This window comes from Neovison vison, chromosome 9, assembly GCF_020171115.1.
Source record: "Neovison vison isolate M4711 chromosome 9, ASM_NN_V1, whole genome shotgun sequence".
In the NCBI taxonomy this organism is placed as follows: Eukaryota; Metazoa; Chordata; class Mammalia; order Carnivora; family Mustelidae; genus Neogale; species Neogale vison.
Genome location: NC_058099.1, coordinates 26,361,383 through 26,374,453, shown reverse-complemented (window position 1 = coordinate 26,374,453; position 13,071 = coordinate 26,361,383). Strand labels below are relative to the sequence as shown.

General features: G+C 37.4%; 1 protein-coding gene across 5 annotated transcripts in view; it reads left to right on the top strand.

Annotated features, from left to right (window-relative positions):
• FKTN (fukutin) overlaps positions 1-13,071 on the top strand; it is an 82,114-nt gene that overhangs the window by 33,222 nt on the left and 35,821 nt on the right. For 4 of the 5 annotated variants that reach the window (XM_044265210.1, XM_044265207.1, XM_044265208.1 and 1 more), the window contains exons 5-8: positions 1,720-1,997; positions 2,657-2,789; positions 10,099-10,228; positions 11,724-11,857. In XM_044265210.1, coding sequence (XP_044121145.1) covers positions 1,720-1,997; positions 2,657-2,789; positions 10,099-10,228; positions 11,724-11,857 — 675 coding nt within the window. The remainder of the gene's footprint in view (positions 1-1,719; positions 1,998-2,656; positions 2,790-10,098; positions 10,229-11,723; positions 11,858-13,071) is intronic. The other variant, XM_044265211.1, reaches the window with a different exon arrangement.

Sequence of the window (13,071 nt, the reverse complement as noted above, 5' to 3'; positions counted from 1 at the left end):
GAGCTTCAGGACATTATATAAATATAGACTAAAGAGGTAGTATTAAGAATACAAAGAACCATGGCCTTTCTGAGTGGCTCAGTCAGTAAAGCATCTGCCTTCGATTTAGGTCATGATCCTGAGTCCCTGGATCGAGCCCCACATCAGGTTCCTTGCTCCACAGAAAGCCTGCTTCTCCCTCCTCCTGCTTGTGAGCTCTCTGTCTCTCTCTCAAATAAATTAAATCTTAAAAAAAGAAAAGAATGAAAAGAACCTTAGATTTGGTTGGATAAGACCTAAATACTGGCACTGGCTTTGCCTTTTATTAATTTCGGGTTTTTAGACTTCTGTGAGTCTGCTTTTTAATCTAGCGTACCTGTGCTACTTATTTTATAAGATGGATGTCATGTGTAAATACCATAATGGTTATAAAAGTTGCTTGGAAATTATAAAGTTCTGTTAGAATCTCAGGTGTTCTCAATAATTAATACGATTTAATCATCCATAGCACTGGCTGTTGACATTAGAACTAAAAATCTACAATATAGATTAATCTTGTTACATGAGATTTATACCATAACTAATAATGTTGGAAAATACACTTTGTTTCATAGTTTTCTTTCTTTTTTTTTTTTTTTTTTTAAAGATTTTATTTATTTATTTGAGAGAGAGACAGTGAGAGAGAGCATGAGCGAGGAGAAGGTCAGAGAGTGAAGCAGACTCCCCATAGAGCTGGGAGCCTGATGTGGGACTCGATCCCGGGACTCCAGGATCACGACCTGAGCCGAAGGCAGTCGTCCAACCAACTGAGCCACCCAGGCGTCCCTGTTTCATAGTTTTCTAATGATTTGCATTATGGTGGACTTCTATTGAAGTAGCAGTTGAAGGTGCTGGGATATAAACTATGAGATGAAAGTACTCTTTTGAAGCACTTTTTTTTTTTTTAAAGGTTTTATTTCTTTATTTATTTGACAGGGGGAGACACAGCAAGAGAGGGAACACAAGCCGGGGGTGGGAGAGGGAGAAGCAGGCCCTGTGCCCAGCAGGGAGCCTGTTGTGGGGCTCAGTCCCAGAACCCTTGGATCACTACCTGAGTCAAAGGCAGATGCTTAATGACTGAGCCATCCAGGCACCCCATAAAGCACTTTTGAAGATAAGAGATTAATAGAAGTTAAATTGAAAATTACAAATTTTGGGCACCTGGGTGGCTCAGTGGGTTAAAGCCTCTGCCTTCGGCTCAGGTCATGATCCCAGGGTCCTGGGATGGAGCCCCACATCAGGCTCTCTGCTCAGCAGGGAGCCTGCTTCCTCCTCTCTCTCTCTCTCTCTGCCTGCCTCTCAGCCTACTTGTGATCTCTGTCTGTCAAATAAATAAATAAAGTCTTTAAAAAAAAAAGAAAATTACAAGTTTTATTTTAAGTGTCATCCTTATATTAACATTTACTTTATAGATCTTAATCAGAGAACACTAACCTGAGCATTCTCTTTCCAAGGGAGAAATTGGTATTAATTTGCATAAAGGGAGTCTTTGAACATGTCCACCAAGCTATGTATTCCCTTTTTGGTATTCTCCTTTATTCTCCCACCACCACCTTCCCCCTTACCACTCTCAGTTTGAAATCTTTGGGCAAAGAGCAGATGAGCAAAAAATATGTGTGGCTTAATTCAGTGTAAGAATCACTTGAGTTTTGCTACCAGTATTTGGTTAATATTTAAACTTGATGTTTCTTTGGTTTTTAGGAAGGCTGGTTTCGGATAGCTGAAAATATGGGATTTCAATGCCTAAAGATTGAGAGCAAAGATCCCCGGCTAGATGGGATAGACTCACTTTCTGGAACGGAAATTCCCCTGCACTATATCTGCAGATTGGCCAGTCATGCCATCCACTTGGTGGTCTTTCATGAGAGGAGTGGCAACTACCTCTGGCATGGCCATTTACGACTCAAAGGACACATGGATAGAAAATTTGTTCCTTTTCGAAAGTTACAATTTGGTCGTTATCCTGGAGCTTTTGACAGGTAAATTCAGGATCTGAATAGGTGTTCTGAAACCTCTATTGTTGAGTCATGAATTCTTACTCTTTGTTTACACTTAGTAACTAAATCTAATATGTAATTCACACAAACCAGTTTTGAAATCTTAATGTTCATTGGGAAGAAATTCATGGACATGTGCATCAGGAAATAGATATAAGAATGTTCATAACAACATGGTTCTCAATGCCGTCAAACATTGTATATTCATACGATGAAATATTGTAGAGCATGGAATAAATGAATTAGTGCTCTGTGTAACAATAAAGATGAATTCTACAATGTTGAGTAACAGAAGCAAGATGTAAAATAGTACAACTCTTGTTTATAAAAAGTACAAGCAGAGGAGAAAATATGTTCGTGGATATATGCTTACATAGTGAACATGGTCAAAAGGTACAAACTTCCAGTTATAAGAGAAATAAGTTCTGGGGGGTATAATGTGCAGTTTGGTGACTATAGCTATCAGGGCTGTATTATATATTTAAAAGTTGCTGAGAGAGTAGATCTTAAAAAGTGGTATCAGAGGTTAACTGAGGAAAATGTGCTTGATGTTTAGCTGTTTTACTTATGTTGTATATTTTGAAGAGGCAGCCAGTTTTCTGGGTTAAGTCCTTGTAATAAATCTTAACTTTTGTTTTCAGGCCAGAGTTGCAACAAATTACTGTTGATGGACTAGAAGTTTTCATCCCAAAAGATCCAGTGCGCTTTCTAGAAGAAATACCACACTCTAGGTTTATTGAGTGTAGGTATAAAGAAGCTCGAGCATTCTTTCAGGTTAGAAATAATTAAATGTACTTTTTAAATTAAACGACATGTGTTTATTTTTATTATTTCTGGGGAGGGGTAGGAAATGAAGGGACTTATGGAAAATCAGTAAGAAAACGTGTTTTTGATTCATCTGTTTTCTTCTAGATTGTTTATTTTAATTTTTTAAGTAGATTAAAGATTTACTTACTTACTTATTTATTTATTTATTTTTGCGAGAGAGATTGAGTGTGAGCATGAGCAGGGGGATGGCAGAGGGAGAAGCAGACTTCCCACTGAGCAGGGAGCCCAATGCAGGACTTGATCCAGGATTGCAGGATCGTGATTGGAGTCGAAGGCAGGCGCTTCACCAACTGAGCCACCCAGGTGCCCTAAAGTAGATTAAATATTAACCTTAAAAAATTATTTCTTCCCTATTTGAACGGCGCAATGTTTATGGAGCCATTGTTTTATTTGGATAGACTTTTGGTAGGTTTGGCACTGGCTCTGCTTTCAGTTGGGATATGCCATTCGCTTTATCAAAGGTGGTGTGTTCTTGAAGCCACCCCCGTTAGGATGAAGCTGCTGTGGAAGACAGAGCATGTAGGTTTGGAAAAGATTTCATGGAAAATACAGTTTTTCTCTTAGGGCTGGCAATGAATATGAATTTTTTTGTATTTATGAAGATTTTTGAAGGTAAATGCTATACAGAGACCAGTGCTTTTTGAACTTTACTTTATTCTGCTGCTGTAGCTTTCAATTCAATAAACATTTATTGAAAGCCTGTTTCCCAGGCACTCTGCTGACCTTGTAATGTAAAGATGATTTTGAGAGACATGAAGGTTCAGCTCTAAGATATGACTGGAAGCAGAAATACAATAAAAACAGATTTATGGAGGGGTTTTAGTACCCTAATCCTTCCACTTGCCCTTTATTTTCTGGGATTCCCTTCCAAAAAACCTGTAGACACATGGACAGGAGTGGAATGGGGAAATGAAGTACCAGCTGTATCATTATTGGTCAAGTGCCCCATACCCGCAAATGCAAGGTTTCTCTGGTAGGCTGTGTTATTCCCCTGGACTGAAGCCTGCCAGCCTTCCTGGTGGGTCTTCCCAACCCCGTCCCCTTAAATCTGTAATCGTGGAGCTGTGAAATGTACCCCAGTCAGCCTCATGGATGAAAAGCTGGCAAACTACATGGATGGATGGGTGGACTCCTAGGCAAGTGCTGGTCATCATTTATCACACAGTAGTAACAGGACACAGAGTAGATACAGCCTGGTGCTTGGACTTGACCACTCACTCTTTGGGCCTTAAGGGGGTTTTTTTTGGTTGCCACCTCTGTCAGAGCTCTTATCACAGTGAATTGTGAATGTATGTCTTGTCCCATGAACTTACTGATAACAGGCATCTTCTTTATTCACTTCTGTAACCCCAGTATCTGGCACAAAGAAAGGATCCTAGAATTATGGAAAAATGTATGGAGAATAAGCTGCTCATCTGAATCAAAGCTGCTCATCTGATTTTTTTTAAATGACACTTATTAGGACTACTCCATTACCTAGCAAGCATTTGCCCAGACTCATTTTGTTGATCTTTGTGAGAAAGTATGAAATGTAAAATGCTTCAGAATATTGATAGATTATTAGGATAGTATCAAATTTTTCTATTCTGTATTTTCATTCTTGCTTTTTAAATTCTCAAACACTGAATCAGCATTTGAGTAAAGGATATGAATGACAGATGCTCAGAGGGCTTATCATATATAGCCTCATAGTTTTGGTGAGAAGTACCATCATACTGGAGGTTTATATTTATAGTAGGAGGTTTATATTTATAGTAGGATCATGTGTGTCCTTCCCTTACAGTAAGGTATACTTGTGATTTCTAATTTGTTTTTCTCTTCTCCTGTTGTATTGGTATTACTGATGTGGGTGCCTAATTAGGTTGATAACTCTTTATTCTTATTATCTTAAATGTTTCATTCTTCATCTAAAAGTACCAGGAGGGTCAGTTTTCAAATTGAAGTGAGTATACATAACTTTGAACACTTGATGGCGCCAAACAATCTGAAATATAATGCCTCATGTATAATAAGCAATGAACTAATCTATTAGAGCTCATAAAACAACCTTCTTTCTATATATAATTTTTTTTTTCATTGGGAAACATTCTCAAACTTTCAGGAAAGTTATAAATAAAATACAAATAACTTTCCTGAACCATTTGGGAGTAAGTTGGTGAGTATGTATCCTACAACCTCAAATAATTTAGTATTTTCTAGAAACAAGAATATTGTCCTACATTGTCTTAATAAAAAAATCAGGAAGTTAACACATAGATTATCACCATTTAATCCCATTCAAGTTTTACTATGTAATAAAAGGATCCATTCAGAGTAAAATATGATAAAAGAATTTAGAATCACGTGTTGTATTTAATCTTTCTTTTTCTCTCTCTTTTTAAAAAAGATTTTATTTATTTTAGGGAGAGATAGAGAATGTGAGTGTGGAGGGGGCGTTGGTAAAGGGAGAGGGAGAAGAAGAAGAATCCCAAGCAGGCACTGCACTGAGTGTGGAGCCTGACCCTGTGCTTGATCTCAAGGCCCTGAGATCATGATTTGAGTGGAAATCAAGAGTCAGTCACTTAACCGACTGAGCCACAGGGGCCCCCTGTATTTAATTTTTCTCTCCGTAGTTTCCTCTAGTCTGTAATGATTTCATAGTCCTTTTTTTTAAACTTTTATGACTTGGATGCTTTTGAGGATTACAGGCCAGATATTTTGTAGATTGTCCCTTCTTTGTGGTTTGTCTGGGTTTTCCTCAGGTAATATACCTCAGGAATAACGCAGAAGTGATTTTGTGCTCTTCTCATTACATCCTGTCAGGTGCTGCATGGTTGTGATTTGTCCCATTACTGTTGATATTCACACTGAGCACTTGATTAAAGTGGTATCTCTAGCTTCATCCCTGTGAAGTTTCTGTTTTTTCCTTTGTAACTAATAAAAATTTGGTAGGAATCTTTTTTAAAGGTTTATTTGTTAGAGAGAGAGAGAGCGCATGCACGAGAGGTGGGGAGGGGCAGAGGGAGAGAGAAGGAATCCCAAGCTGGCTCCCTGTTGAGCATGGAGCCTGTCATGGAGCTCCATCTCGTGAACCATGAGATCATGACAGGAGCCGGAACAGTCAGAAGCTCAACCGACTGAGCCATCTAGTGCCCCGAAGGTACCTTAAAAACAGGTAAATGTTGTCAATATCCTCAGGCTCCTGGGTAGCCCAGTTAGTGAAGTGTCGGACTCTTGATTTCAGTTCAGGTCATGATCTCAGGGTCCCACATCAGACTCTGCACTGGGCATGGAGCCTGCTTAAGATTCTCCGTCGATTCCTCCTCACCCCCCTACTACCGCATGTATTCTCTGTCTCTTAAAAAGTAATTGTCCATAGGGGCGCCTGGGTGGCTCAGTGGGCTAAAGCCTCTGCCTTCAGCTCAGGTCATGATCCTGGAGTCCTGGGATCGAGTCCCACATCGGCTGTCTGCTCGGTAGGGAGCCTGCTTCCTCCTCTCTCTGCCTGCCTCTCTACCTACTTGTGATTTCTGTCTGTCAAAGAAACAAATAAAATCTTAAAAAAAAAAAAAAAAGTAATTGTCCATATCCTTATCAATCTTTCAGTGTATTTGTTTACATCAGTCTGAACTCAGGTTTCCTATTTTATTCAATAGGTTATAGTCCATTATTTTCTTTTTAAAAAAATTAATTAATTCATATTTTTTTAGTAATCTCTACACCCAGCGTGGGGATTGAACTGACAACCTGGAGATCAAGAGTCACATGCCCTTTAGACTGAGCCAGCCAGGCGCCCCCTTTATTTTCATTATTTATTTTGATCCTCAAATTGTTCCCTGTTTGGCCAGTGGGAATTTCTTCATGATGGTTTCCATTTCTTTTTAACATGTCTTTATTATTTTTTGAGTACTTTTTTGCTCTTTGGAGCAAGATGCTCTAGGTCCATCTTGTAATTTCCCTGCAACAACACTGGAATCAGCCATTTCTCCACGTCCTGGTTCCTTTTAGAAGCTAAGGTTTGGATGCCAGGTGTGCTCATTGCTATATGGTTTTTGTTGCACACAGGCCCTCTCAGTGACAGTGTGTATGTGTGTGTGTATTTATTTCTATATCCATCTATCTATCAAGATTCATGAATTCACAGTGATATAGCCAGTCCAACTACTTCATGTTTCAGTTAAATAGCATAGGGTTTGTTTCCTTATTTATGACTCCCTTCTCAAACAATGAGAAACTTGACTCCTATTATTATTAATATATTTGCTTATTTGTTCAATCTCCTGTCATTGCTTCTGTCCCCTCTCCCATATGGTTGCTCTCCTCACGCTGCTTGAATGTTGCTAATCTCCCTCTGGGGTGCCCCCATCTGTGGACACACTTCTCAAACTGCTCAGGCTCTGACTCCCCACACTGGACATGGAGGGGGTGTCCTCTCCATGTGGATTTCCTCACCACTTGCTCAGGCTCTGATACCCATACCAGGCCACCCATGTGCCTTTTCTTGCTCTGCCTTACCTAATAGTGCTAGTATTGAACAGTTCAGGAAGGGAGGAGAAGAAATGCTCTCTTGGCTTACTTCATTTACTTTTATTTTTTTAGTCTACCAAGAAGTTTAGAAGTAGGATAACATACATTTTCTTGAACTTGGTTTTGTTTTAGCAGTAACCATCAAAAAATAATTAATGACTTTAAGTCCAGTCTCTTGAATTCCAGTGAAAAACCAGAGGGAAATATGGAACTATCTGGACACCTGGCCTAGGGATATCTACAGAGCTATATTATCCTCCTTCCTCTACTAATTTTTTTCTGAGACTTTGGAAAAATTTCTAAGTCCCAATTTCCTCATCTATAAAATAAATGGGTACCTTCTGTCATGTTTTTTTCAGTCTATATTTTGGGGGAAGTCTGGGGAAAGGTTACCTGAATAGCAAAGATCAAATGGACACGATGTTTAAATTAGGATTTTGTCCTTTTCTAGAGGTGTGATAAGCCCAAGATTGATATAAGACATTTTTTTTAAAAGATTTTATTTATTTATTTGACAGAGAGAGATCACAAGTAGGCAGAGAGGCAGGCAGCGAGAGAGAGAGGAGAAAGCAGGCTCCCCACTGAGCAGAGAGCCCGATGCGGGACTCGATCCCAGGACCCCGAGATCATGACCTGAGCCGAAGGCAGCGGCTTAACCCACTGAGCCACCCAGGCGCCCCAAGATATTTTTAAGTAGAAAAAAAATTCATACTACAATTTAAAAAATCCCTAACAGATGCAAAAGGTTTATAGGTGTATACACTTTAATATATGTGCAGTCAATTCTAAGAAATGGAATTTCTGGGAGTATCATGCTACGAAAGGTATATCAGAGGTAAGAGTATGTCTATGCAGGGGCAGTCTCAGTAGGACATAACTATCAGAGTAATATTTTTATCAAGCATGGAGTTTTCATGTCTGTTACTTAATTTGACCCTTTCAGTTACTCTTTGAAATAAGGCAAGTATTTGCCTTTAACAAATTAAAAAAAAGAGAGGTTTCAGTGTGCTACATAGTCATTATTGGCTGAGCATAGACTAAATCCTGCATCTTCAGTGTTTTACACCACACCCAGCATAAGAACATTTGCCTCCTATTCCAACCATGTGTTCTAAGAGAAGCTATGGCTTTGAGAATGTTTTCATGTTGAAGACATCCTGTAGGATTTGTATGTTCTAGAGAGAAGGCAACTTATCTTCTGGGATCCCACTTTCTTCCTAGGGATACTTTTTTCTTAAGATCCTTAGAGTCTCTCCAGCAACTGTATTTTCTCCTGCTATATTGTAAAAGAATGACAGGTTATTATAGGATATTACAGACAGGGGCGAATGCAGGAGGGGCTTAGTCATTTATTCATTTACCCATTTATCACTATGTGATACTCACTTATTATGTATTGGGCACCATTCCAGATTTGTACATATGGTGCTGGGGAGGTTTAGTACATGCCCTCAAGGAACCATCTTTACAGCCTAGTGGAGGAAACATAAGTAAAACCAACAATATGAATTAAAAAAAAAGAATTATAGTGGAAGTGTATATAAGTGGTAACTGTTATAAACTCATTAGACAGATTCCTTCATCTTTGTCTAGATCTAGGACAAATATTATTCTTTGTTCCCTAAATGTTGAACAAAAGGGTAGCATTGGGAGAATAAATACATCCTCATAGGAAAATTAGGGAATGCTTTTCGAAAGGTAGAACTGAAAGATTTTGTTAGTCAGGAGCACTCCAGATAAAAACATGTATAAAGGCACAGAGGCTTGAAAAGTTGTGGAATATTTGGGGATGTAGAAGTTATTGCTGTGTTCTAAAGTGTGAGGACAGTGGCGAAGAGACCGGACTAGTAGTCAGGGACCAGAATGCAAATGTCCTTGTCTGCCATGTGAAGGAGTTTAGATTTTGAGTCGTAGATAGAGAAGCATCACTAAATTTACAGTGTTTTCCTCAGTGTAGACTACCCTAAAAATGAAGAAAATTAGAAAAGGATGACTAGGTAAATGATAGTAATAATATTTATATAGAACTTCATAATTTATGAGCCATTTTTCTGTCATCCATTGTCTCATTAACTCTCTACAGCAGTCCTACAAAGTGTAACTATTATCCTTTAGTGACTGATGAGGAAATCGTATCTAAGAGAGGTTTGTTCTTTCATTCTCTCACTCATTTAGCAGATGTTCAGGTGCTGCTCTGGGCACTCAAGATAAAGTGATAAAATGAAGTCACTTTCCTCATGGAGCTTATGTTCTTCTGAGGTGATACGCCCAGCATCACAGCTAAAAAGAAGCGGGGCTAGACTTGAACACGGATAATCTGAATCAAAATCCCAGGCTCTTTCTTTTATACTCTATAGTCTCTAAAAACCAATTGGATCAGTGAATCATGAAAATGGCACTAAGTACATTTTGTTCAGATATGCTTATAGCTCTCAGAATTAGTCTTCTTCTAACTGTCCTATCTGATAAATTGTGATGTGAAGGGAGTTCATAAATGTCTCATCCTTTGGGAATTTTGGTTATACTCCTTCCCCTTTAACTTGTCTTTTCTAGAATCCACTCCTGTAGTCTCATAGATAGGCAACTAACAAGAAACTCTGAAACTTGATTTTTTTTATAATAGAAAAATTATGCATACTGTGGGGTTAATTTAGATTTAATTAGATGTCCGATTTAATTTCGATATCATGGAGATATTTATATCAATTTAGAAATGGCTGTAATAACTGACTATTTGTTCTATCTGTAGCAGTACCTTGATGATAACACTGTGGAAGCTATGGCCTTTCGGAAGAATGCAAAAGAATTATTGCAACTGGCAGCCAAAACATTAAAGAAATTGGGAGTACGGTTCTGGCTGAGCAGTGGAACTTGTCTAGGTAAAATTCTTGTTGCTTTATATTTGTCTTTTTGTCTTTTCATCCTCTTTGGCTTTAGGGATGACTGCCCGAGATGACAAAACATCAGTGATATTTGAAGTGTCATACTTACAGACACAATAAACGTAGTGCATGGAGCAGGCATTTATTGATTTCTTTAAAGAAATTAATTTCAGAAACATAAAAGAGAGTTAGGAAGGCCATGTTGTATTTACCAAAAACTGTAAGTCATGTATAAAACTTATATCAGAATGTGTAGACTATATTTGATCCTGAGGCAATCCTTGGATTAGCATTTTATTATTTCTGTCCCAAAGATTGTTCTGCCATTCAAAAACAAAAACAAAAACAAAACCTCTGTTCTATTTCTTCACTTACACACCACACAAATGAGAGGACGACTGAAGGGGTGTCATAAGGTCTTCGCACAAGTCTTCTCCAGGTCACTGATGCTCTCACAGGTTGAACATCACGGTCTTACCACATTCCACTCATCCTGAGATGGGGAAATGTAGACATTTCTAGAGTCCTTATGCGACTAGAATCAGAGAAAGATTTATGAATTTCTTTCCACTCTATGTTAGATTGAATTTCTTGGAATTTAGAATTCTTTAGAATCTAAGTTCTGTTGTTTTTATTCCCTCTTGTTTATAACTATAGTTGGTCTTAACTGTATTCTTTTTTGAGTATAACTTTATTTATACAAAATTAATTCTCCTGTTTTTATATGTTACCATATAATTTATTGTCCAATTCAAGAGTCTTTTGAGAGTGAAAAGGAATGCCATTAATAATGTTCACGTGACAGATGTAAACTGGAATATATGGTTATCTTCTTTATTAGGCTTTGTGGAAATTCATGTGTTCTTCTGTCATGGAGCTTATAGTCAGAGTAAGCCAAGAAAAAAAATACATTTCACATATGTATGTGATATATGCTTTAAGGTTTAACTTTTTTTTAAAAAAGATTTTATTTATTTATTTGACAGAGATCACAAGTAGCAGAGAGGCAGGCAGAGAGAGAGAAGGAAGCAGGCCCCCCAAAGAGTGGAGAGCCTGATGTGGGACTCGATCCCAGGATCCTGGGATCATGACCTGAGCTGAAATGCCCAACCGACTGACCTACCCAGGCCAAATGACTGAGCCACCCAGGCGTCCTGGCCCAATTAACATTATTAAAACTAATAGTTTATTTAGAAATTAGAATACATCATAAAATTTTTGAGGATGCTAAGTCTTCAGCACAGTAAAAATGAAGGAAAGAAAGAAAGAGAAAAAGAAAAGAATGTTCTTCAACAGATGGCTTCTTATAACCACAGATTTTAGTTTGGGATTTAGTCTTTTAAAAATATTTTTGGTAAAGCACTGTAAGTCTAATCTTAAGAAATACCTTAAGAAATAAAATATACTCTTACAAAGATCATACAATAGTGACTAATTTTTTCCAAACTTAAATTTTTAAAAAATTTTCTTTTTTTTTCTTCTTTATTTTTAGGGTGGTATCGGCAATGCAACATTATTCCATATAGTAAAGATGTTGACCTAGGAATTTTTATACAAGATTATAAATCTGATATTATTTCAGCATTTCAGGATGTAGGACTTCCACTCAAACACAAATTTGGGAAGGTCAGTAATAAAAATCTGCTTTACTTCATAAGTACCATGTCTCAAAAGAAAGTTTATATTAAACAGCTCAGAGATGGTTAAGAATGTTGCATGTGTATTACTCAGTATTGGCCAGGATAAGCTCAGCAAAGCTTACTATATGACTTTTGCACTACTTAAGGAAACTAGAAAATCTGGCTTACTGTTGACCATGAGAAGGGGAAAAGGGTCTTGAATTCTTACAATATAATTAATATACCATATAATGTAAAATTAATACAGTTATTAAGAATCTCACCTACCCTACCTAAAGTTATAATGTTTCTCATAAGTCACTTAATTTTATATTCACTTAGGCATCCTATCATCAACATGAAATGGTTCTTTGGGGCTAAGGGTTAGAAACAGAATCATTTCAAATGGTACTTGAATTTCTTATTTATCTCACATATTCTAGGTTATAGCAATTTTCTCAGAGTTGAACTAGGAATAGGTCATCATGACTTAAGTGAAATCTCTTTTTAGACAATTTGATTTTCATGCCCTAAGCCCATGATTCCTTGCAAACATCTTACTCTTTTTTTTTTTCAAATGACGTCTTACTCTTAATTTGGTTGTTCCCAGGAAGGTGTTGTCCTGGAAAGCAAGTAGAAGTATGTTTAATACTGAAAAATTACTTCTTTATTGTAATTAGTCTAGTTTATTAAAAAAATTTAATAAAATATTCTCCAGAGGTCAGAGTCAAAGCAGTTGAACTCTAGGCATGCAGCAAATGTTATACTCACTTTCTCCCTGGCACTGCACTCTGCACCTGGGACACAAAGATCAGTATGTTGCAGTACTTATCCTTGAGGAGTTCACTGTCTAATTGGGAAAAAAAACCTACATAATTATTATGTGATTAGTACTATAACAAGACAGATGCACCACGTCTAATGAGAACATAATTATTTGTAGGTTAAGTTTCTTTAGGGAAATGCTCTCAGAATTCTTTGTATCTTTAACTTTTATTTTTTTCATATAATATAATTTATGGAATATTGGTAGGTTTCTATGATGCCATGTTTATTTAAGTACTTATTATTGATTGAGATGAGAGACTTATTTCCTAATAGTTTTACTTGATTATTAAAGGGAGTTGTTTTTCTTTGATTTCTTTCCTTCTTTATTCAGAAAGGGGCTCAGGAACAGAATGTTCTGCAGAGTGGTAATTTAGCTACTGTAAGTCATTTACT